General features: G+C 43.5%; 1 protein-coding gene across 14 annotated transcripts in view; it reads right to left on the reverse strand.

Moving 5' to 3' along the window:
• The window catches only part of SCML4 (sex comb on midleg like 4 (Drosophila)), a 143,827-nt gene that overhangs the window by 14,923 nt on the left and 106,161 nt on the right, over positions 1 to 22,743 (reverse strand). For 13 of the 14 annotated variants that reach the window (XR_002343723.1, XR_002343739.1, XR_002343726.1 and 10 more), the window contains one exon: positions 12,532 to 12,822. The exons of the other annotated variant lie outside the window; for it this stretch is intronic. Coding sequence is in view for 8 of the 13 variants with exons in the window: in XM_021090762.1 (XP_020946421.1) it covers positions 12,532 to 12,822 (291 nt within the window). In the remaining 5 variants the exon portion in view is untranslated. The remainder of the gene's footprint in view (positions 1 to 12,531; positions 12,823 to 22,743) is intronic. 14 annotated transcript variants of the gene reach the window in all.

The following is a 22,743-nucleotide window of genomic DNA, read 5'->3' on the forward strand; positions in this document are numbered from 1 at the left end:
GCAGCATCCCCCCAATCTGTGCAGAAGTTTGCTCTCCCAGGGAGTAGAGCATTAGAAAACAGGTCTTCTCAGGCAGGCTGAAATGCTGACCCTGTTAAGAGTTTCAAAGACCCATCCTGCTCAAGTCTGTGTCAGTGGGCCAGAGCCTCCTGTAACGGGACATGGTGACCAGAGAACACTCATTGTGATGAAGTTCCAAATAGGTGTGTGCAGAGCGATGAGGTGCAAAATGACTTGAGGTCCTTTCTGCCTCCACTGGTGTCGCAGTCAGACAATAAAGACGCAGCAGAATGCAGGGGCATTTTGGTGCTTGTCCTGTGTCTCTGCTGCCACCATCTCCAGAGCCCTGTCTGTGAGAGGTCCGTGACCTGCTCCATGTGTAGGAAGAAGACGTTGTCTGAATGAATACCCGGTGTACACGCTGAGTGGCTCTCACCCTTGTGTCCATCAGAGCGCTCACTCCCAACTCTCCACTTGACACCAGGAACCTAATCCTGTGCCTCGTCCATGGCTGACCCCTGGTCAATGATTGTGGCATGAGTTGTATTGCTACGTAAATGCTTTTCCCACAGGGTAGATTAAAAGGTGTAGGACAAATAAAGGAGGGAGAGAGTAGGGAATCAATTCAGGCAATATTTAGGGGATGACTTTCTTTGTATGCCCCAAACTAAGCTCTTTCCCCAGAATCAGCTTCTCCTCCTATCTCTCATGTCTCTGAAACCTCAGTGATATTTCTACTCCTGCCCCTTATTTGCTCCCTGCATTTAATTATTCTGAAGTGCTGATAAGTTTGCCTCTCACATTGGTTTCCTCCTTTTCATCCCTGCTTCCACAATCCCAGAACCACTTACACAACCCCCTGCAAAGATTTTCTAACATGTAAGCTCATCATGGGCTCTCTTCCTTTTAGAGCAAAACTGCCACCACCTCATGCTCTCCCCAGTTCCATCTCCAGCCATGCCCCTTGAGGCTGCCCCTTGCCTATGCACTGAGTCCATAGTCTAGTGCAAGGTCAAGGGCTCTCTTTGGTCTCATAGTAGTTTTCCTGCCTGGATGGAAGGGAAGAGCTTTGGGGCAGAGAGACCTAGGGATGGATCCTGGAGCTGCCTGTCACTGGCTGTGAAATGGCAACACTCTCCACCTGGAAAGGCAGGTGTGAGGATGGAAATGGGATCAGGGCTGGCTCTACGGCCCTGTGTCAAGTGGTCTGCAGAGGGACGGAGGCACCCTGCCCGCCTCTGCCCTCCTGCACACCCCCATCTGGGCACACTGCTTGTGACCTAATGTTCTCCCAGCTTCCAGTCTCCACCTTAGCTGGTGCTTTTGCTTTTCTCTAGAAGGTGTTTACCTTGCCTCCTTTTCAAAGAGTTTCTACCAGCTGCCAGAGCCTGGGGAGACTCCTTCACAGGCAGCATTTGTGTATACTGTCACTGGATGTCAACTTCGACCTTTAACCCGCAAATCTTTGTTTTCTCTTTGCTTAGAGATGCTCTCCACACTCCGCTTTGTATCACCATTTTGCATGTGCTTGCCTGTAACCTCCAGTTAGTTTTAATATCTGGAGGATGTCTGTTATCTTCCCCCTCTTCATCCACAAGCTCCTCCTAAGCATCTCTCCTATACCAGCTCCTGGGCAAAGTACTTGGTGACAAATGAGATGCTCTCATTACAGGGTTTATAATAACTGAATGCTCCATGTCTCCAAGCAAATATATTTGTACATATGGGTTCAATGAATGTAAAATGAATCAATATACTTTGCAGAAGCAGTATAAGTAAGTTAGACAAAAGCTTTGGGTAAGTAATCCTAATTCCTATTTTCAGGCTCTGAACAATGAAGCAGCTTCCCTACAGAATAATTCTAAGTTAGACGCTGAAAAGCCTTCACTTCCATTTCCCTTCTGTAATGTCAGGGTGCAGTGGTTTTCTGCTATCTCCTTTTTCCTCCTCTTTTCAAAGGGCTTGAGAAGCATACAGTTCTCCACTAGAGCTGAGAAAAATACAGCATCACATTTCTGAGTCTGTCCTAAATACATAAGGATTTGGTTGAGAATCAGATTTACGTTGAGATTTTCCCTGCCTTTTCCTTGCTGGACCTAAAAGTGTCCCCTAAAGTGGTTCGGCACAAGGTGGGGGGTACGTTTAGCCAGGAAACTGTTAATGCACCCCGGGGCCTTCTGAATGCTGATGCATGCTTATTAGAGATGATTTCACTGCATTTAGAGACATCTGCACTCAACATGGGGAGGAGGAACCACGGAAATCGCATTTGCCTTTGGATCCCGCCCCATCAGAGCATCAGCAGTAATCAGGGTGATAATAGATGCTCTGATTACAAAGGCGGGAAGTCTTCAGTGCCAAGAATGATTTTAGAGTGATCAGAGCAGAGGTCAAATCTAATTTCCTGTGTTTGACAGGAAGGAAACACACCAGACCGACTCACAGCATCCTCCATGGGAGCATAAGGTCCTTTGAGCAAGATGAGGGAGCCACAGCCATGAGAACGAGCAAGGGGGTCTGGTTTGTTTTAGGGGGAGGTTCTCCAGGTGACGAGGGTGGAAGGAAAGTGGCCCCATTCCTGGCTCCTGGTGCAGGCTGTGGGCATTTTCATTTTTCTAGGCTGGAGTGGCAACAGCCAGGCCTGGCTCAGGAGCCTCTGAGGGGGCTTTATAGTCATACAAGACAGAGAGCAGCAGGAAGCCAGTCTCACCTCAGGACCTGCTCAGGATCCAAAGCACATAAATATACTCTAGAAAAGAGAGGAAAGTTTCCAGTGGCAGGTTTGTAAAGCCTTCACAATGGTCTGTGCTCACACAAAGATAATGAGTGCACTAGCCCCTCCAGCTGCTGTGAAGGTATCAAGAAGACAGATGGGTCCGGCCTGACACAGCCAGGACTGGCAGATGTGATCAGACAGCAGTCAGACATGATGGATGTGAAAAAAACCTTGCTCCTAAAGGAACAGAGCATGCAAAGCACCACCAGTCACTTTTTTGGAAAGGCGGTGTTCTCCAGCAAAGATAAATTTGTGCATGGTCAGATCTGTTCACTGGGGGCTGCCACAGACATGTGTAAAGTGAAAGCCAGATGTGAACAGACGTACAATAAAAGACGGTGGTGGCTGTTTCTAATACCGAATTCATATCTATCAGGAACAGAATAACTGTGAATCAGGGTCTAAGGCAACCCTGGACGTCTTCACAGCACAGATACTCATGCTGCTGCCTGTGAGTCCCTCTCTGTCACACACACACCCACAAGCACATATATAACTTCCTTCCACTCACTTATAATTCAGAGGTAACTTTTTAGCTAACAATGGAATCAGGTGGAAGAAGGAAAGGGACAATGAGCTGGGAGTCAGAAGCCCCTACACCCACCTGCTATGCCAGCGTCTCTGTGCTTCTCCTGTGGGAAATAAGGGAGCTTGGAAGGAGCTCTAAGGACCCTTCACACTATGGGCTGCCCCAGGCAACACAAGGGAGTTACCTTCTCACACATTTGAAGCCTCATCAGTGTGTCGGTGTGCAAAGCAGAGTAAATGCAGAGCTAACGGCCAGGCTTTGAGCCCTTCCCTGGACCTGATCATTCTATTCTCTATGGGCCTTTCTTCATCATATTTCTCAAGAGTATTGTAAGACTCAAGTGAACATGTGACTTTGGACTGGACCCTGATAAACATCTTGAAGGGAGGCCCATCGGTCTCCAAAAGGAGCCCCTCGGTGGTTTGTTAACTTCTGTTAACATTTGTCTCTCTGGAATTGGACACTATCAGAAAACAGGACCCACATCTGTCTTGTTCACAGCTCCATCCTTAGACTTCAGAAGAGCACCTGGCATATTGTGCTGAGTTGGTATCTGCTGGCCAGGACTGACCAAATCTCGCCGAGTCCTAGTGCCTCACCTGTCAAACCTCTACCATGTTGTGAGGATTAAGTGGGATGATGGAAAGCCTTCAATAGTAAGAATTAATCAAAAGGTGGCTGCTATTCCTATTATTTATAACATGTCATTCCATAATGGCCAGTAGATTTGTCTTCCTAAATCCTGTAGCCATCAGCTCACTTCCCTCTTCAGAAATGTCTGATTTCCACAGAGTAAAGAAAGCCCAGTCTGCTTGACATGGATTCCAAGTCTCCCAGAGCAATTTGCCTCTGCATCCCTGCACAAACCCTTCTCTCCCTGGGAATGAATAAGCCCTTGCTATGCCTTCACTTATTCCACCCCCTCACATGGTGTGCTGTCCCCATTCTTCTTTTTCCGGCTGAACTGTTCTCTATGCGTCACTCAACGCCATACACTATGGAATCAAACTCCAGCCCATAGAAGGCATCTGGGTGGTAATAACAATGTTAGAGTCACTTCAGTTCTGAAGCTCAGACCCACTTCTGGGTGGGAATTCTACAGCATGTCCTGTTAAATGCAAACAGAAGGAAGCTTTTGGTATCCAAAGCCTCCTCATAGTTCTTGGTGATTATGTCTTGAATGAGAGACAGAGGACAGCCCCCAAATTTTCACCTGAGTATCAGCGAAAAACAGCGAGATATATCCCGTGAATATACCCGTTCAGAGTCCATTGGCAGAGGAGAGAGGCATGCTATACCAAGACAGCAGGAGGCCAGGGTAAATTGTCACATGAGCAAGAAGGCTGAGAAGTTTGTCATGTTCTCGATACTTACTGTCCTGCCTATACCCTCATGCCATCTTCTGGCTTTTGCAGTTTTAAACTATTTTGATTAACACCATGGGGGAAAATCTATTTCCACGTCCTTTTCCAGGTTTATGACTTGGGTCAAACCCTCTTAAAGAGATATGGTTTCTTAATACCAACTGCTTTCACTTCAGACACAATTTCAGAGCAGTACTGAGCACTTTTTTGAGAGGAGGGAAAACTTAACAGTCCTCCAGAGGGCCTGCAGCTGGCACCCAGACTGACAGCTAGGTGACAAATGGGTGAGGAGGGCAGGGGTTTCCTCTCCTACTTTAATATACTGCCATTCGATTCAGCATGGTTTGTCTCCATGGTTTCTGAATATGTTTAGCTGTGCAAACTTTGGTCAAGCAACATAGACCTAGAATCCCACTCTGCAAATGTGAAGAGGCCCTGATTAAAAGAGGGTGGTGTTAGAGTCCTAGCTGCTCCCATCACCTTTCTCCCATCCCCTAAAACAAGAGGGACCCCTTGAAGCCCATTGAGCATGGTTTTGAAAGTCCCTGGGATAGTTTTGAAAGACACAGGCTTTGAAGTCAGTTGAAGACCAATCCTGGCTCAACTCTTGACTGACCCTCTCTTGATCTTCACTTGCTTTCTCTGTAAATTGAATATAACAATACCTACAATAATAATATATACCTGTTATTACAATAAATTGTAATATATAACTAATAGTAAGTCATAAATAATGTGTGGAAAGTGTCTGGCCCATAGTAGGTGCTCAATAAACAGCTGTTTAGGATATGCCTCCAACAAGCAGCCAGGCCTCTTTGCTGGGGCTGCAGAGATTTCAGATATGAATGAGAGACCTCATGAAGCTGAGAGTCTGGTTCCTATTATGGGAAAGAAGAGAGGAAGCACCAGGGATGAGGAAACAGAGTGCCATGGAGGAAACAGGAGGGAAGGGACATTTCTATTCAGGAGTGGCTGAGACTGCCAGTTGCCTACCTAACTTGTTTTCCACTTCTTCCTTTGCAGTAGAGTTCCTGATTTTCAGTTGGGATCATGGTTGCCTAGAAGTGAAACCAGCTTCCTTTGTAGCTAGAGGTCATGTGACTAAGTTCTGGCCAATGAGATGTAAGCAGAAGTGAAAACTTCTTTCAGAGATGCCAGCACTGCTCTGTCCACTTATTGTCCCCACCTCCTCCTCCATCTTGGAACTAAAAATGTACATGGCTTGTTGGTTCTTCCCCGGTCTGTGGTTCCATTTAGCACTCTGAGAAGGCACTGGTTAAGTGGAATCTTTGCAGCATCAGAGTTAATGCTCCTACAAAGGGTGAATAATTTCATTTTTCTTCAACAACAGCTCAACAGTAAACTTCAACTGTTACATCCTGCAGCAGCTTTAACTCCAAGGAGGTTAGTTGGTGTGTGATTTTGAATATCCCACAGCCTCATGGGGTTCTGCTGATTATGAACAACTCTGATTTTCAGGGTATAAGGCAGAGTTCTTACTACTATTTCTAAGTTGTAAAAGGGATAATCAATATTCAGGATCCAGATGGGGTTTGCTTGGAGTGGAAGGCAGCAGTGCTTCTTCTTTCACGTGGGCTCTGTTTCCCTGATTTTACCTAAAATCCCAAGAGGCAGAAGTCCTGAGATACTGGGGGTCTCCTGGGGTGCAACCAGGGTGCTGATGGAGAGGGCTTTCTCAGAGCATATTCTGAGCAAGGCTCTGGGCTTCCCTTTGGTCAGATTACTCAGACAGCATATCAAGATCTAATTCCAGGAGAACAAAGGGCAGAAGTGGAGATGAACATGAAGGACAGGAGAGTTGTTGAAGCTGGGATGGGAAGATATCCCAGAGCTCTGCTGAAAGGAGGCAGAAAGAGAAGGGAGAGGGGAGCTACCTTGAGACCCTTTTGAAGGGTCCTGGATTCCCCTCTTCCAGGGGCACCAGATGGACTGGGATGGGGCAGACAATTCTTCAGTGATAGGTGGAGTGATAGACCTTTCCTCCAAACTGTGTCTTCCTCTTACTTCTTGAAATCCTACACTTAAGACATAGAGTCTGAGATTTCACCAAATTGAATAGGAGAGAGAGTAAATATCTCCTTTTTAAAGAGTGGCAATACCCTTAGGTTTATGAGTCAATTCAATCAGCCTGGTGATTACCACCTTGAGCAGATGGGAACTGGGTTGAGGAAAAGAGGTTGTAAAAGGAGATAAGTGAAGGGCAGAGGGACACAGGATGGGAACTTTGACAACCAGGACAATGTGAGGGTACTGGGCTCCATGGGGGTGGGGTGAGGTTCTGGAGAGATAATGAATGTTTATTTAATACCTACTCTACGTCCAATATTATACTAACTCTGGAAACCAACCTAGGAAATAACTGCTGCCCCTTATGTAATTTATGATGTTGGTTTGTGTTGGATCTTGTTCCCTTCTCTTGCTCTTAGAAATCAGATGGAATAATGTCTCTTTCTTTGGAAAATGGGCTCTGCCTGATGATGCTACATGACAATGTTAGGAAGTGGTCTGCAGGGTGCTTCTACACTTGGCAAGAGCCCCCAAGGCTGAGGGAACAGTGCTCTGTCCCTCAAAACTGCCTCCCCTCCTTGCACAGCAGAGGCTTGTTTGGGATGGTGAGAATCTTTGAGGGGAGCATGTGGAGTATCTTGGATCATACAAAATAGCTCATCACTGTGGCTGTCAGGACTACCAGTAGACAGATCCAAGGCTCATAATAGAAACGCCAAAGAAGACAGCCAACCCACAGAAGGCACAGAGAGGGAAGATGAAGACTCCCTGACTCCCTGGCCTGGGGCCTCTTCTGTTCAGCAATTCTCAGGTGTGGAGTTGACATGCTGCAATTAGTTGAGGGGTTTGTTCACATGATCTGAGACTACTAACATTTATTGAGTTCTTACTAAGTTAGCCTTGTACTAAATACACATATGACCTTATTTAATCCTCCCAACAAACCTATGAGGTAGGTGCTATTATTATCATTTTAATTTCACAGGTGAGGAAACTGAGGCACAGAGAAGTTCAGACTTGTGAAAAGTCACACAGTCAGGAAGTGGCAGATCCACGACTCTAGCCCAGGCCATCTGGCTCCACAATTCATGTAATTATCAACTATGCTCTATTCATTAATGAAATAGTGAAGCTTAAAAATGAGTTTTTAAAATAACATAGGTCAAAAGATGGACATCAAGCTATCCCTAGGATGACAGTAATTTCATATACTGCATCCTAAAGAGCTGACTTTGATGGGTGAGACACAAGTAGCATCGCAACCAGCATAGCAGGAATTTTACCTAACTTGTGCTCTGCTATGTATTTGTTGTCCACCACGCAAGAGAAAACTCTTCACCAATATCTGGCTCTTCTTTTTCCTGGCACAGAGCTGGTCTATACCTCTCAGGCTCCCCCAGCATTAAGTGTGGTAAAATGGCCAGCTCTTGCCAGTGAAATATGAGTGGAAGTGATGGGCATCACTACCAGGTACTAGGGAAATGTGTTCACATTTCCCACTTGCTCCTTTCCTTTATACCCAAGAAAGGCATGGGGCATGGAGGCCATAGGGGATAGCAGAGCCACAACTTGGACAGATCCTGGGTCCCTGAATCTGGATACACACACAAAATAGGAACGCCCACCTTGAAATCAAAGGAAAACAGAAGTAGCAATACTCATATCAGACAAAGTAGACTTTAAAATAGAGAAAAATCACAATAGACAAAGAAGGATACTACATAATGATCAAAGAATCAATCCAAGAAGAAGGTAAAACAATTCTAAATATATATGCACCTAACATAGGAGCACTTCAATATATAAGGTAACTGCTGACAGCCACAAAAGGAGAAATCAACAGCAACGCAATAATAGTGGGGGACTTTAACACCCCACTTACATCAAGGGACAGATCATCCAGACAGAGAATCAACAAAGAAACACAGGCCTTAAGTGACACTCTAGGCCAGAAATATTTAATTCATATTTATAGAACTTTCCATCCCAAAGCAGCAGAATATACATTCTTCTCAAGTGCATGTAGAACATTCTCCAGGAGAGATCACATCTTGGGCCACAGTCAAGCCTTGATGAATTTTAAAAAGTTGAAATTATCCAATGCATTTTCTCTAACCACAATGCTATGAGACTAGAAATCAACTACAAGAAAAAAAAAATGACTCCTTCTGAAAGCTAAACAATACGCTATTGAACAACCAATGGATCATTGAAGAATTCAAAGATGAAATCGAAAGATACTTAGAGACAAATGACAATGAAAATAAAACAACCTAAAACCTATGAGACACAGCAAAAGCAGTTTTGAGAGGGAAGTTTATAGCAATACAATCTTACCTCAGAAAAGAAGTAAAAGCTCAAATAAACAACCTAACCTTACACCTAAAACAACTAGAGAAGGAAGAATAGACAAAGTCCAAAATTATCAGAAGGAAAGAAATCATAAAAATCAGAGCAGAAATAAATGAAATAGAGACAAAGAAAACAATAGAGAAGATCAATGAAACCAAAAGTTGGTTTTTTGAAATAGCAGATAAACCCTTAACCAGCCTCATCAAGAACAAAAAGAGAGAGAGCTCAAATCAATAAAATTAGAAATTAAAAGGGAAAAATTACAACTGACTCCACAGAAATACAAAGGATCATAAGAGACTACTACAAGCGACTATATGCCAATAAAATAGACAACCTAGAAGAAATGTACAGATTCTTAGAAAGGTACAACCTACAAAGACTGAACCAGGAAGGAATTGAAAATTTGAACAGACCAATCACAAGTACTGAAATTAAATATGTGATTAAAAACCTTCCAAAAAACAAAAGTCCAGGACCTGATGGCTACACAGGTGAATTCTATCAAACACTTAGAGAAGAGTTAACACCTATTCTTCTGAAACTCTTTCAAAAAACAGTGGAGGAAGGAACACTCCTAAGCTCATTCTAGGAGGCCGCTATCACTCTGATACCAAACCAGACAAAGATACCACAAAAAAGAAAATTATAGACCGATATCACAGATGCGAAAATCCTCAACAAAATACTAGCAAACTGAATCTAAATATATAGTAAAAGGATCATATACCATGATCAAGTGAGACTTATTCCCAGGAATGCAAGGATTCTTTAATATCTGTAAATCAATCAATGTAATATACCACATCAACAAAATGAAAAGTAAAAACCATATGATCATCCCCACAGATGCAGAAAAGGCTTTTGACAAAATTCAACACCCATTTCTGACAAAAACTCTCCAGAGAGTGGGCACAGAGGGAACCTACGTCAACATAATAAAAACTATATATGAAAAACCTATAGCTAACATCATTCTCAATGGTAAAAAACTGAAAAAATTTCCACTAATATCAGGAATAAGACAAGGATGTCCACTTTCAATGCTATTATTCCACATAGTTTTGTGAGTCCTAGCCATGGCAATCAGAGAAGAAAAAGAAATAAAAGGAATCCAAATTGGAAAGAAAGAAGTAAAACTATCACTGTTTGCAGATGGCATGATACTATACCTAGAAAACCCTAAAGACAGCAGAAAACTGTTAGAACTCATCAATGAATTTGACAAAGTTGCAGGCTACAAAATTAAAACACAGAATAATTGCATTTCTATATAGTAACAATGTAAGATCAGAAGAGAAATCAGAGAAACCATCCCATTACCATCACATCAAAAAGAATAAAATATGTAGGAATAAACATACTTAAAGAGACAAAAGATCTACACTCTGAAAACTATAATTCGCTGATGAAAGAAATCAAAGACAACACAAACAGATGAAAAGATATACCATGCTCTTGGACTGGAAGAATCAATATTGTCAAAATAATTATATTACCCAAGGCAATCTACAGATTCAATGCAATCTCTATCAAATTACCAAGGACATTCTTCACAGAACTAGAACAGAATATTTTAAAATTTGTATGGAAACATAAGAGACCCAGAATAGCCAAAGCAATATTGAAAAAGAAAAATGAAAATGGAGGAATCAAGCTTCCTGACTTCAGACAATACTACAAAGCTATAGTTTTGAGCAATGTGGTATTGGTACAAAAACAGAAATAAAGATCAATGGAACAGGATAGAAAGGTCATAAATAAACCCAAGCACCTATGGTCAACTAATCTATGACAAAAGAGGCAAGAACACACAGTGGAAGAAAGACAGTATCTTCAATAAATGGTGTTGGGAAAACTGGAAAGCTACATGTGAAAGAAAGAAAATAGAACACTACCTAACACCATGGACAAAAATAAACTCACAATGGATTAAAGACCTAACTATAAGGCCGTATACTATGAAACTCCTAGAGGAAAACATAGGCAGAACGCTCTTTGACTTAAATCACAGCAAAATTTTGTTTGATCCACCTCCTAGAATAATGACAATAAAGACACAATAAACCAATGTGACCTAATTAAACTAAAAAGCTTTTGCACAGCAAAGGAAAACATTAAAAAAAATGAAAAGACAACCCACAGAATGGGAGAAAATCTTTGCAAATGATGCAATAGACAACGGCCTAATATCAAAAGTATGCAAACAACTCAGACAATTCACATTAAGAAAACAAATAACTCAACTGAAAAATGGACAGAAGACCTAAATAGACAATTCTCCGAAGAAGACATATGGATGGCTAATAGGCACATGAAAAAATGCTCAACATCACTAATTATTAGAGAAATGCAAATCAAAACTACAACGAGGTACCACTTCACACCAGTAAGTATGGCCATCATTAACAAGTCAACAAGTAACAAATGCTGGAGAGGGTGCAGAGAAAAGGGGATCCTCCTTCATTGTTGATGGGAATGTAACTTAGTACAGCCACTATGGAAAACGGTATGGAGGTACCTCAGAAAACTAAATATAGAATTACCATATGATCCAGTAATCCCACTACTGGGCATATATTCAGACAAAACTTTTGTTGAAAAAGATATGTGCACCCCTATGTTCACTGCAGCGTTATTCACGATAGCCGAGACATGGAAATAGCCTAGATGTCCGTCAACAGATAAATGTATTAAGATGTGGTACATATGCATAATGGAATAACACTCAGCCATAAAAAAGATAAACTAATGCCATTTACAGCAACATGGATGGAACTAAATATTTTCATACCAAGTGATGTAAGCCAGAAAGAAAAAAACACCATATATCACTTATTTGTGGAATCTAAAATATGGCACAGATGATCCTATCTACAGAACTGAAGCAGATCACACAGCCAAGGAGAGCAGACTTGTGGTTCCCAGAGGGTGGTGAGGGCAGGAGGAGGGAGTGGGGCAGATGGGCAGTTCAGGGTTTTGGGATGCAAACTCTTATATTTGGGATGGATGGGCATTGGGGCCCTATGGTACAGCACAGGGATCTGTGTGTAATTGGACTACTTTGCTGTATAGCAGAAATTGAAGAAACATTGTAAATCAACTATGATTTTTAAAAATTTTTTAAAACAATATAATCATATTTTATAAGTAAAAAAAATTATAAAAGGGAATACCCGCCTTGAACTCCTGAATGAAAAATATACTTATGTTGTATTTGAGTCACTGTACATTTTAGATTCTACTCATTCCCACAGTCTAGACTGCTCTAATACACCACTTTCTTTGTTTTTGGCCAAAGGTTGAAGTCAGTTGCCTTCAAGAATAACAAACATCCATGAAAGGATTTGTGGAAATTTCTAATTTCCCAGTGTTCCCATGTTCAAACAGCCACAGTCCCCTGGTCCCTCTCCATGCGGTGGTCCCAAGGCAAGGGCAGAGAAGGTCAGGTGATGGGGAAGCCAGCACATGCATTACATTACCACATCTGTTTCCTTCAAGAGAGGTCCCATTTTTCTTGGGGCTGGAGCCAGGGGGCCTCAGCCCAGAAGCTGAGAGGCCTCCAGAGGTCATGGGGCTGGTGCGGGGACCACTGGATGTGGTGGCTGAGCCTCCCCCAAGGTGGCCGTCTCCAGAATTCTGCCTCTTGCAGTACAATGAAGAGGAGGTGGGCAGGGAGCCCCTGTGGCTAAAGGCAGAGGAGGAGGTATCCACGCTGTAGCGGTTCATGCTTGCAGGGTTCACCAGGCACTCCTCAGTGGTGACTGTTTTTGCTAAGTGAGAAGGCAAGGCAGAAGAGCAGAGATCAGAGAGCAGTTCAAGAGGCCACCTGGTGCTTAGTCTTGGAAAACCTTTCCCCAGCAGCATGGGCACCATTATCTTTGGGGATGGCGGAGGAGATGGGATGGACCCTACAGCATAATCCCAAATAAATCCCCTCTCAGCATACTGATACCTGAGTCACCAGTGAAGCATACCGTGGTAAGAATTGGGAGATGTACCCCTCTATGTTCAGAGGAAAATGTGATGTTCTTGGGGTTTGATGACTTGGAAACAAAATTCAATCAAGTCTTTCTCCCTCCATGATTCTGCTCCTCCTGAAGTCTCTGTCAGCTTGCTGGAATCTCCCTGCACCCTCTTTTCTTACCCACCACCACTGCCTCCTCCCCCTGGCCCAGGATTCCTGGGGTAGATCAAGCTGGATTCATAGTGTCCCAGAGTTAGAAGAAACAACTTTGGCCTGGGTACTGACACAGGTGTGAAGGTGCTGCCTGCCCACACTTTCAGCCCCAATATATATGAAGGCACTAACCTTCCACCAAAGCTAACAAACTAGGGACATACGGACACAAATGCTGATCTGGCTGGCCTCATGGTCCTCCCCAAACCCTGAAGATGAGAGATAAAGAGCCAACCTAAAGCACAGGTGGAGTAGAAGACCTGAAGAGCCTGCCAACCTCATCATTAGCTCCCACACTCAAGGACTTTCCACACTTTTTTTTTTTTTATGGCCACATCCATGACAAATGGAACCCCTGAACCAGGGACTGGACCCAAGCCACAACTATGACCCATTTTGTGACCATGCCAGATCCTTTAACCCACAGCACACACCCATGCCTCTGTAGGGACTGGAGCTGCTGCAGTCAGATTCTTAACCCACTGAACCACAGTGGGAACCCCGGACTTTCTACACTTCTAAAGTTCAGTCTTGTAGCCTGTTGAACTCTATCTGTGAGCTATACCTGTGGACAAATGGTGTGGAGTGTTTTGTTTTGTTTTGAAGGAAAAAAGTCCAAAGGGATAGAAAGAGGAAAAAAGTCTTCTAGTAATTCCTTCTCTTCAGTCCCTCCCACTCCAGACAAGATCATATCTACCTAGCCCCATCAATCATAACCATCAATAATATACTACACACAGTCAAGACAGATATTGACATCTCCAAAGAAAATACACTAAGATAATAAAAACCAATGGATCCTCCAAGGGTGATGATGAGAAAACATTTAGGGTCACAGATCCAGATGTCTTCTTCATGTATGAATTCCTTCCACAATATAGGTATTGAAAGATCAGCATGATTTTATTAGGGGAACCAGCAGGTCTGGGGGATGCATATGGAGCTTGCCTGGAAACAAAAACCTTGTGTATGGAAGGCAGCTAAAGTAGTACCTAGAGCAAATTTCTTCTTTAAAAAGAAGAAAAATCTCAAATTAACAACCTAATCTTCATCATTAAGATACTGGAGAAAAAAGGGTAAACTAAACCTAAAGCAAGCAGGAGGAAGAAAATAATAGAGATTAGAACATGAAGTAATTAAATAGAGAATAGAAAAACAGAGAAAATCAATGGAATCAAAAGCTGGCTCTTTGAAAAAAGGAACAAAACTGACACACTTTTAGCTAGATTGGCCAAGAAAAAAAAGAGAGAAGACTCAAATTACTAGAAATATTATCACCAATCTCAAAGAAATAAAGTGGATTATTAAGAAATATTGTGAGGGAGGAGGACAAGATGGCGGAGGAGTAGGGGGACACGCTCGCCCTCTCCCACAAACACAACAAAAAAAGCACATCTACAGAAGAAATGACTCGCACAGAACAACAACCAATCGCTGGCAGAGGAACCTAAACTCCAATAACGGCAAGAAGTTCGTGACATTATTGGGCAGAACGGGAGAAAAGAGGAGAGTGAGAGAAGGTGAATCCGAGCGGGACGGGCGCTCCCGAAAGGGAACTGCGGAGGAGAAAGGGATCCCGCACCCTGGAAAGTCTCCTACCGGGGGAAAGATCAAACGAACCGGAGGAATCTCCAGATGCAGAGAAGAGTGTAGCAGTAAGTCGGAGTACGGAAAAACGATCAAGAACCCAACGGACCATCTGAACTACGGGCACAGTCACCAAAAATTGAGACGCCTGGGTGGGGGCTGGGCACCGAATCCTCGGCTCCAGAGGTTAGTCCCCGGGAAAGGGCCGGGGGACGCCTGGGTGGGGGCTGGGCACCGAGACCTCAGCTCTGAAGGTTGGTCCCCGAGAGGGGGCCGGGGGACGCCTGGGTTGGGGCTGGGCACCGAGACCTCGCCTCCGAAGGTTAGTCCCCAAGAAAGGGCCGGGGGGCGCCGCCTGGGTGGGGGCTGGGCACCGAGACCTCGGCTCCAGAGATTAGTCCCCGGGCTAGGGGGGCGGGGAAGAGCGGAAACTGCTTGGGAGGTCTCTAAACCATTTGACGGGGCAGAGACTGCCTGAGAGACTAGAAAACAAAGCTGTCGCAGAGGAAGGGAGCAATACTCTAGGGGCGGGGAAGTGGAAAGCCGCCTCAGAGGGAACCTGGGAGAAGAGCCTGGTCTGCGCCCGTGCTGGGGAGGGGAGAGAAGAAGGGGTGGGTCCCCATAGAATACCCCCCACGCCACAGCAAGCTTACAGGCCCGCTAGCTAGCAGAAAGCTGTGCTTCCCAGTGCATTCCCTCCCCCCACCCCCGCCACCCCCTACGCTCTCGCCGAACCTGGGGCTGCCTGCCATCCAGGAGGGCTGGCCTCAACAATTGCCTGAAGCCTACCACCGCAGGGGCTCTCCCTGCACAGGCCTGCTTGCCCTTTGGAGGGGCTACACTTCCACAGAGCAGCACCAAACACCACCAGCCCCCTAGAAAAGGCCTGCAGCCCAGAAAAGCTAGAACAAGCCTAGCCAGGCCGTGAATAGATCGACCTAATTCTCCGACGGTTTTTCTGAGACGGGCTCCCCCGGGGAGGAGCCTCTTGAGTCTCCAAGGGCCTTGCTACACGCCCAAGACCCCAGGGGGTGCTAAGACCTAGGGGACCAGCTGCATAGGACTGCCAGCTCCAGGCAGGACCCCCTGCAGCCCAGAAAAGCTGCAACAAGCCTGGCCGAATTGGGAAAAGATCTCAGACGGTCTTTCTGAGTCGGGCTGTCCTGGGGAGGAGCCTCTTGAGTCTCCAAGGGCCCTGCTACCCGCCCAAGACCCCAAGGGGTGCTGAGACCTAGTGGACCAGCTGCATAGGACTGCCAGCTCCAGGCAGGACCCCCTGCAGCCCAGAAAAGCTGCAACAAGCCTGGCCGAATCGGGAAAAGATCTCAGACGGTCTTTCTGAGTCGGGCTGTCCTGGGGAGGAGCCTCTTGAGCCTCCAAGGGCCCTGCTACCCGCCCAAGACCCCAGGGGGTGCTGAGACCTAGTGGACCAGCTGCATAGGACTGCCAGCTCCAGGCAGGACCCCCTGCAGCCCAGAAAAGCTGCAACAAGCCTGGCCGAATCGGGAAAAGATCTCAAACGGTCTTTCTGAATCGGGCTGCCCTGGGGAGGAGCCTCTTGAGTCTCCAAGGGCCCTGCTACCCACCCAAGACCCCAAGGGGTGCTGAGACCTAGTGGACCAGCTGCATAGGACTGCCAGCTCCAGGCAGGACCCCCTTCAGCCCAGAAAAGCTGCAACAAGCCTGGCGGAATCGGGAAAAGATCTCAGACGGTCTTTCTGAGTCGGGCTGTCCTGGGGAGGAGCCTCTTGAGCCTCCAAGGGCCCTGCTACCCGCCCAAGACCCCAGGGGGTGCTGAGACCTAGTGGACCAGCTGCATAGGACTGCCAGCTCCAGGCAGGACCCCCTGCAGCCCAGAAAAGCTGCAACAAGCCTGGCCGAATCGGGAAAAGATCTCAAACGGTCTTTCTGAATCGGGCTGCCCTGGGGAGGAGCCTCTTGAGTCTCCAAGGGCCCTGCTACCCGCCCAAGACCCCAAGGGGTGCTGAGACCTAGTGGACCAGCTGCATAGGACTGCCAGCTCCAGGCAGGACCCCCTGCAGCCCAGAAAAGCTGCAACAAGCCTGGCCGAATTGGGAAAAGATCTCAGACGGTCTTTCTGAGTCGGGCTGTTCTGGGGAGGAGCCTCTTGAGTCTCCAAAGGCCCTGCTACTCGCCCAAGACCCCAAGGGGTGCTGAGACCTAGTGGACCAGCTGCATAGGACTGCCAGCTCCAGGCAGGACCCCCTGCAGCCCAGAAAAGCTGCAACAAGCCTGGCGGAATTGGGAAAAGATCTCAGATGGTCTTTCTGAATCGGGCTGCCCTGGGGAGGAACCTCTTGAGTCTCCAAGGGCCCTGCTACCCGCCCAAGACCCCAGGGGGTGCTGAGAACCAAGTGAAATCTGCTACCATCGTGGGGTGGACCTCCCAGTCCTGTCTGCCCTCAGGAAGTCCTCCTTTGCTTCAAAGAAACACTGTTAGTCCCATCAACACTCCAGAAAAGCCACACTGCCTCAAAAAAAAGATTGACCAACAACGACAGCCCTCAGGAAATATTCCACGGCAGTGACAAGGCAAACACTACCCGATAACGGAGAGTACAACTCCCTCAGGAGAAAGAAGACAACAAGCAAGATGAAGAAGCTGAGAAACCACCCCCAGTCAAACCAACAGGAGAACTCACCTAAAACAGTCAACAATGAAACTGATCTCTGCAGTCTGACAGACCTGGAGTTCAAAAGAGAAATAGTGAAAATACTGAAGGAATTAAGAGAAGATATGAACAGCAATGCAGATACCCTCAGAAAGGAGCTAGAAAATATAAGGAGGAGCCAAGAAAAACTAGAACATTCATTTGCAGAGATGCAAACTGAACTAGGGGCAGTAAAAACCAGAATGAATAATGCAGAAGAACGAATCAGTGATATGGAAGATAGAATAATGGAAATCACTCAATCTGGTCAACAGACAGAAAACCGAATCAAAAAACTGGAAAGCAATATAAGAGACCTATGGGATAATATAAAACGAGCCAATCTACGCATAATAGGAATTCCAGAAGGAGTAGAAAAAGATAAGGGAATGGAAAATATATTTGAAGAAATTATCGCTGGAAACTTCCCAAATCTAAAGGATACTGGATTCAAGATACAAGAAGCACAGAGGGCCCCAAACAAACTGAACCCAAACAGACCCACACCAAGACACATCATAATAAAAATGGCAAAAGTTAGTGATAAAGAGAGGATCCTAAAGGCAGCAAGAGAAAAACAGAATGTTACCTACAAGGGAACCCCCATAAGAATATCAGCTGATTTCTCTACAGAAACACTACAGGCCAGGAGGGAATGGCAAGAGATATTTAAAGTGCTCAAAGGAAAAAATATGCAACCTAGAATACTTTATCCAGCAAGAATATCATTTAAAATAGAAGGGGAAATAAAAATTTTTCCCAACAAACAAAAACTTAAAGAATACAGCAACACAAAACCCAGGTTAAAGGAAATATTGAAAGGGCTTCTCTAAACCAAAAGAAAGGAAGGAAAGGGAAGAAAAAAGAAAAGAAAAAAAAAAAAAAAGAAGAAGAAGAAGAGGAAGAACTAGGACAGAGGAAGATACAATCAGAGAGCAGTCATTCAAATAAGCCAGCATACAGATTTAATCATGAACATGCTTCAAACAAAATAAAATTAAAAAGAAAAAAATAAAAGAGTCATCAAAACCATAAAATGTGGGCAAGGGATGTTAGGAGGTAAATAATCCTTTTTGTTTGTATGTATGTCTCTCTTCTTAATTTTAATATAATAATGAAGTGTTTGAACTTACAGGACCATCAGGCTAAAACACACAATTATGGGAAGGGGTTAGCATACTTAAAAAACAGGGCAACCACAAGCCAAAACCAAATATTGCATTTGCAAAAAATGAAAAAAAAATACACCCAAGCAGATAATAACAGGAGACCATCCAACCAAAAAAAAAAAAAAAAAAAAAAAAAAAAAAAAAAAAAAAAGGAAGAATGGAGAACCATAGAATCAACTGGAACACGAGGATCAAATGGCAATAAATAATCATCTATCAATTATCACCTTAAATGTCAATGGACTGAATGCCCCAATCAAAAGACACAGAATGGCTGAGTGGATAAAACGGCAAAAACCTTCAATATGCTGCCTACAAGAAACTCACCTTAGGACAAAAGATACATATAGATTGAAAGTGAAAGGCTGGGGAAAAGTATTTCATGCCAATAGACATGACAGAAAAGCAGGAGTTGCAACGCTCATATCAGACAAAATAGACTTTAAAACAAAAGACATAAAGAAAGACAAAGAAGGACACTATTTAATGATTAAGGGATCCATCCAAGGAGAGGATGTTACTATCATCAACATATATGCCCCAAACATAGGAGCACCCAGATACATACAACAAATATTAACAGACATAAAGGGAGATATTGATGAGAATACAATCATAGTAGGAGACCTAAATACCCCCCTCACATCAATGGACAGATCCTCTAGACAGAAAACCAATAAAGCAACAGAGATCCTAAAGGAAACAATAGAAAAGTTAGACTTAATTGATATCTTCAGGACACTACATCCAAAAAAATCAGAATACACATTCTTCTCAAATGCTCATGGAACATTCTCAAGAATCGACCACATATTGGGACATAAAGCGAATCTCAATAAATTTAGGAGCATAGAAATTATCTCAAGTATCTTCTCTGACCACAATGCCATGAAATTAGAAATCAACCATGGGAAAAGGAAAGAGAAAAAACCTACTCCATGGAGACTAAACAACATGCTACTAAAAAACCAATGGGTCAATGAGGAAATCAAGAAGGAAATTAAAAACTATCTTGAAACAAATGATAATGAAGACACAACCTCTCAAAATCTATGGGATGCTGCGAAAGCAGTGCTCAGAGGGAAATTTATAGCAATACAGGCCTTTCTCAAAAAAGAAGAAAGATCCCAAATTGACAACTTAACCCTCCACCTAAATGAATTAGAAAAAGAAGAACAAAGAAGTCCTAAAGTCAGCAGAAGGAAGGAAATTGTAAAGATCAAAGAAGAAATCAATAAAATAGAGACTCAAAAAACAATAGAGAAAATTAATAAAACCAAGAGCTGGTTCTTTGAAAAGGTGAACAAAATTGATAAACCCCTGGCCAGACTCACTAAAAAGAGGAGAGAAAGAACCCAAATCACCAAAATTATAAATGAAAAAGGAGAAATCACAACGGATACAGCAGAAATACAAAAAACCATAAGAGAATACTATGAACAACTATATGGCAATAAGTTTGACAATCTGGAAGAAATGGACAATTTTCTAGAATCTTACAGCCTGCCAAAACTGAATCAAGCAGAAACAGACCAACTGAACAGACCAATCACCAGAAATGAAATTGAAGAGGTCATAAAATCACTCCCTACAAATAAAAGCCCAGGACCAGATGGCTTCACAGGTGAATTCTATCAAACATATAAAGAGGAATTGGTGCCCATCCTCCTTAAACTCTTTCAAAAGGTTGAAGAAGAAGGAATACTCCCAAAGACATTCTATGAGGCCACCATCACCCTCATTCCAAAACCAGGCAGAGATACCACCAAAAAAGAAAACTATCGCCCAATATCATTGATGAATATAGATGCAAAAATTCTCAACAAAATCTTAGCCAACCGAATCCAACAACATATCAAAAAAATTATACACCATGACCAGGTTGGGTTCATCCCAGGTTCACAAGGATGGTTCAACATACGCAAATCAATCAACATCATACACCACATTAACAAAAAAAAGGTCAAAAATCATATGATCATCTCAATAGATGCAGAAAAAGCATTTGACAAAGTTCAACATCCATTCATGATCAAGACCCTCGCCAAAGTGGGTATAGAGGGAACATTCCTGAATATAATCAAAGCCATTTATGATAAACCCACAGCAAATATAATCCTCAATGGGGAAAAACTGAAAGCCTTCTCACTCAAATCTGGAACAAGACAGGGATGCCCACTCTCACCACTGCTCTTCAACATCGTTTTGGAAGTCTTAGCCACAGCAATTAGACAAACAAAAGAAATCAAAGGCATCCATATAGGAAGAGAAGAGATCAAACTGTCACTGTATGCAGATGACATGATTCTATACCTAGAAAACCCTAAGGACTCAACCCCAAAACTCCTTGAACTGATTAATAAATTCAGCAAAGTGGCAGGATATAAGATTAACATTCAGAAGTCAGTTGCATTTCTGTATACCAGCAATGAAGCATTAGAAAAGGAATACAAAAATACGATACCTTTTAAAATTGTACCTCACAAAATCAAATACCTCGGAATACACCTAACCAAAGAGGTAAAGGACCTATATGCCGAGAACTATAAAACCTTAATCAAAGAAATCAAAGAAGATGTAAAAAAATGGAAAGATATTCCATGTTCCTGGATTGGAAAAATCAATATTGTGAAAATGGCCATCCTACCCAAAGCAATCTACAGATTCAATGCAATCCCTATCAAATTACCCATGACATTTTTCACAGAACTAGAACAAACAATCCAAACATTTATATGGAACCACAAAAGACCGAGAATCGCCAAAGCAATCCTGAGAAACAAAAACCAAGCAGGAGGCATCACTCTCCCAGACTTCAAGAAATACTACAAAGCCACAGTCATCAAAACAGTGTGGTACTGGTATCAAAACAGACAGACAGACCAATGGAACAGAATAGAGAATCTGGAAATTAACCCTGACACCTATGGTCAATTAATCTTTGACAAGGGAGGCAAGAACATCAAATGGGAAAAGGAAAGTCTATTCAGCAAGTATTGCTGGGAAACCTGGACAGCTGTATGCAAAGCAATGAAACTAGAACACACCCTCACACCATGCACAAAAATAAACTCCAAATGGCTGAAAGACTTAAATATACGACAGGACACCATCAAACTCCTAGAAGAAAACATAGGCAAAACACTCTCTGACATCAACATCATGAATATTTTCTCAGGTCAGTCTCCCAAAGCAATAGAAATTAGAGCAAAAATAAACCCATGGGACCTCATCAAACTGAAAAGCTTTTGCACAGCAAAGGAAACCCAAAAGAAAACAAAAAGACAACTTACAGAATGGGAGAAAATAGTTTCAAATGATGCAACTGACAAGGGCTTAATCTCTAGAATATACAAGCAACTTATACAACTCAACAGCAAAAAAACCAATCAATCAATGGAAAAATGGGCAAAAGACCTGAATAGACATTTCTCCAAGGAAGATATACAGATGGCCAACAAACACATGAAAAAATGCTCAACATCGCTGATTATAAGAGAAATGCAAATCAAAACTACCATGAGATACCACCTCACACCAGTCAGAATGGCCATCATTAATAAATCCACAAATAACAAGTGCTGGAGGGGCTGTGGAGAAAAGGGAACCCTCCTGCACTGTTGGTGGGAATGTAAACTGGTACAGCCACTATGGAGAACAATTTGGAGATACCTTAGAAATCTATACATAGAACTTCCATATGACCCTGCAATCCCACTCTTGGGCATCTATCCGGACAAAGCTCTACTTAAAAGAGACACATGCACCCGCATGTTCATTGCAGCACTATTCACAATAGCCAGGACATGGAAACAATCCAAATGTCCATCGACAGAGGATTGGATTCGGAAGATGTGGTATATATACACGATGGAATACTACTCAGCCATAAAAAAGGATGACATCATGCCATTTGCAGCAACATGGATGGAACTAGAGAATCTCATACTGAGTGAAATGAGCCAGAAAGACAAAGACAAATACCATATGACATCACTTATAACTGGAATCTAATATCCAGCACAAATGAACATCTCCTCAGAAAAGAAAATCAATCATGGACTTGGAGAAGAGACTTGTGGTTGC

Source organism: Sus scrofa, chromosome 1 (assembly GCF_000003025.6).
Source record: "Sus scrofa isolate TJ Tabasco breed Duroc chromosome 1, Sscrofa11.1, whole genome shotgun sequence".
NCBI lineage: Eukaryota > Metazoa > Chordata > Mammalia > Artiodactyla > Suidae > Sus > Sus scrofa.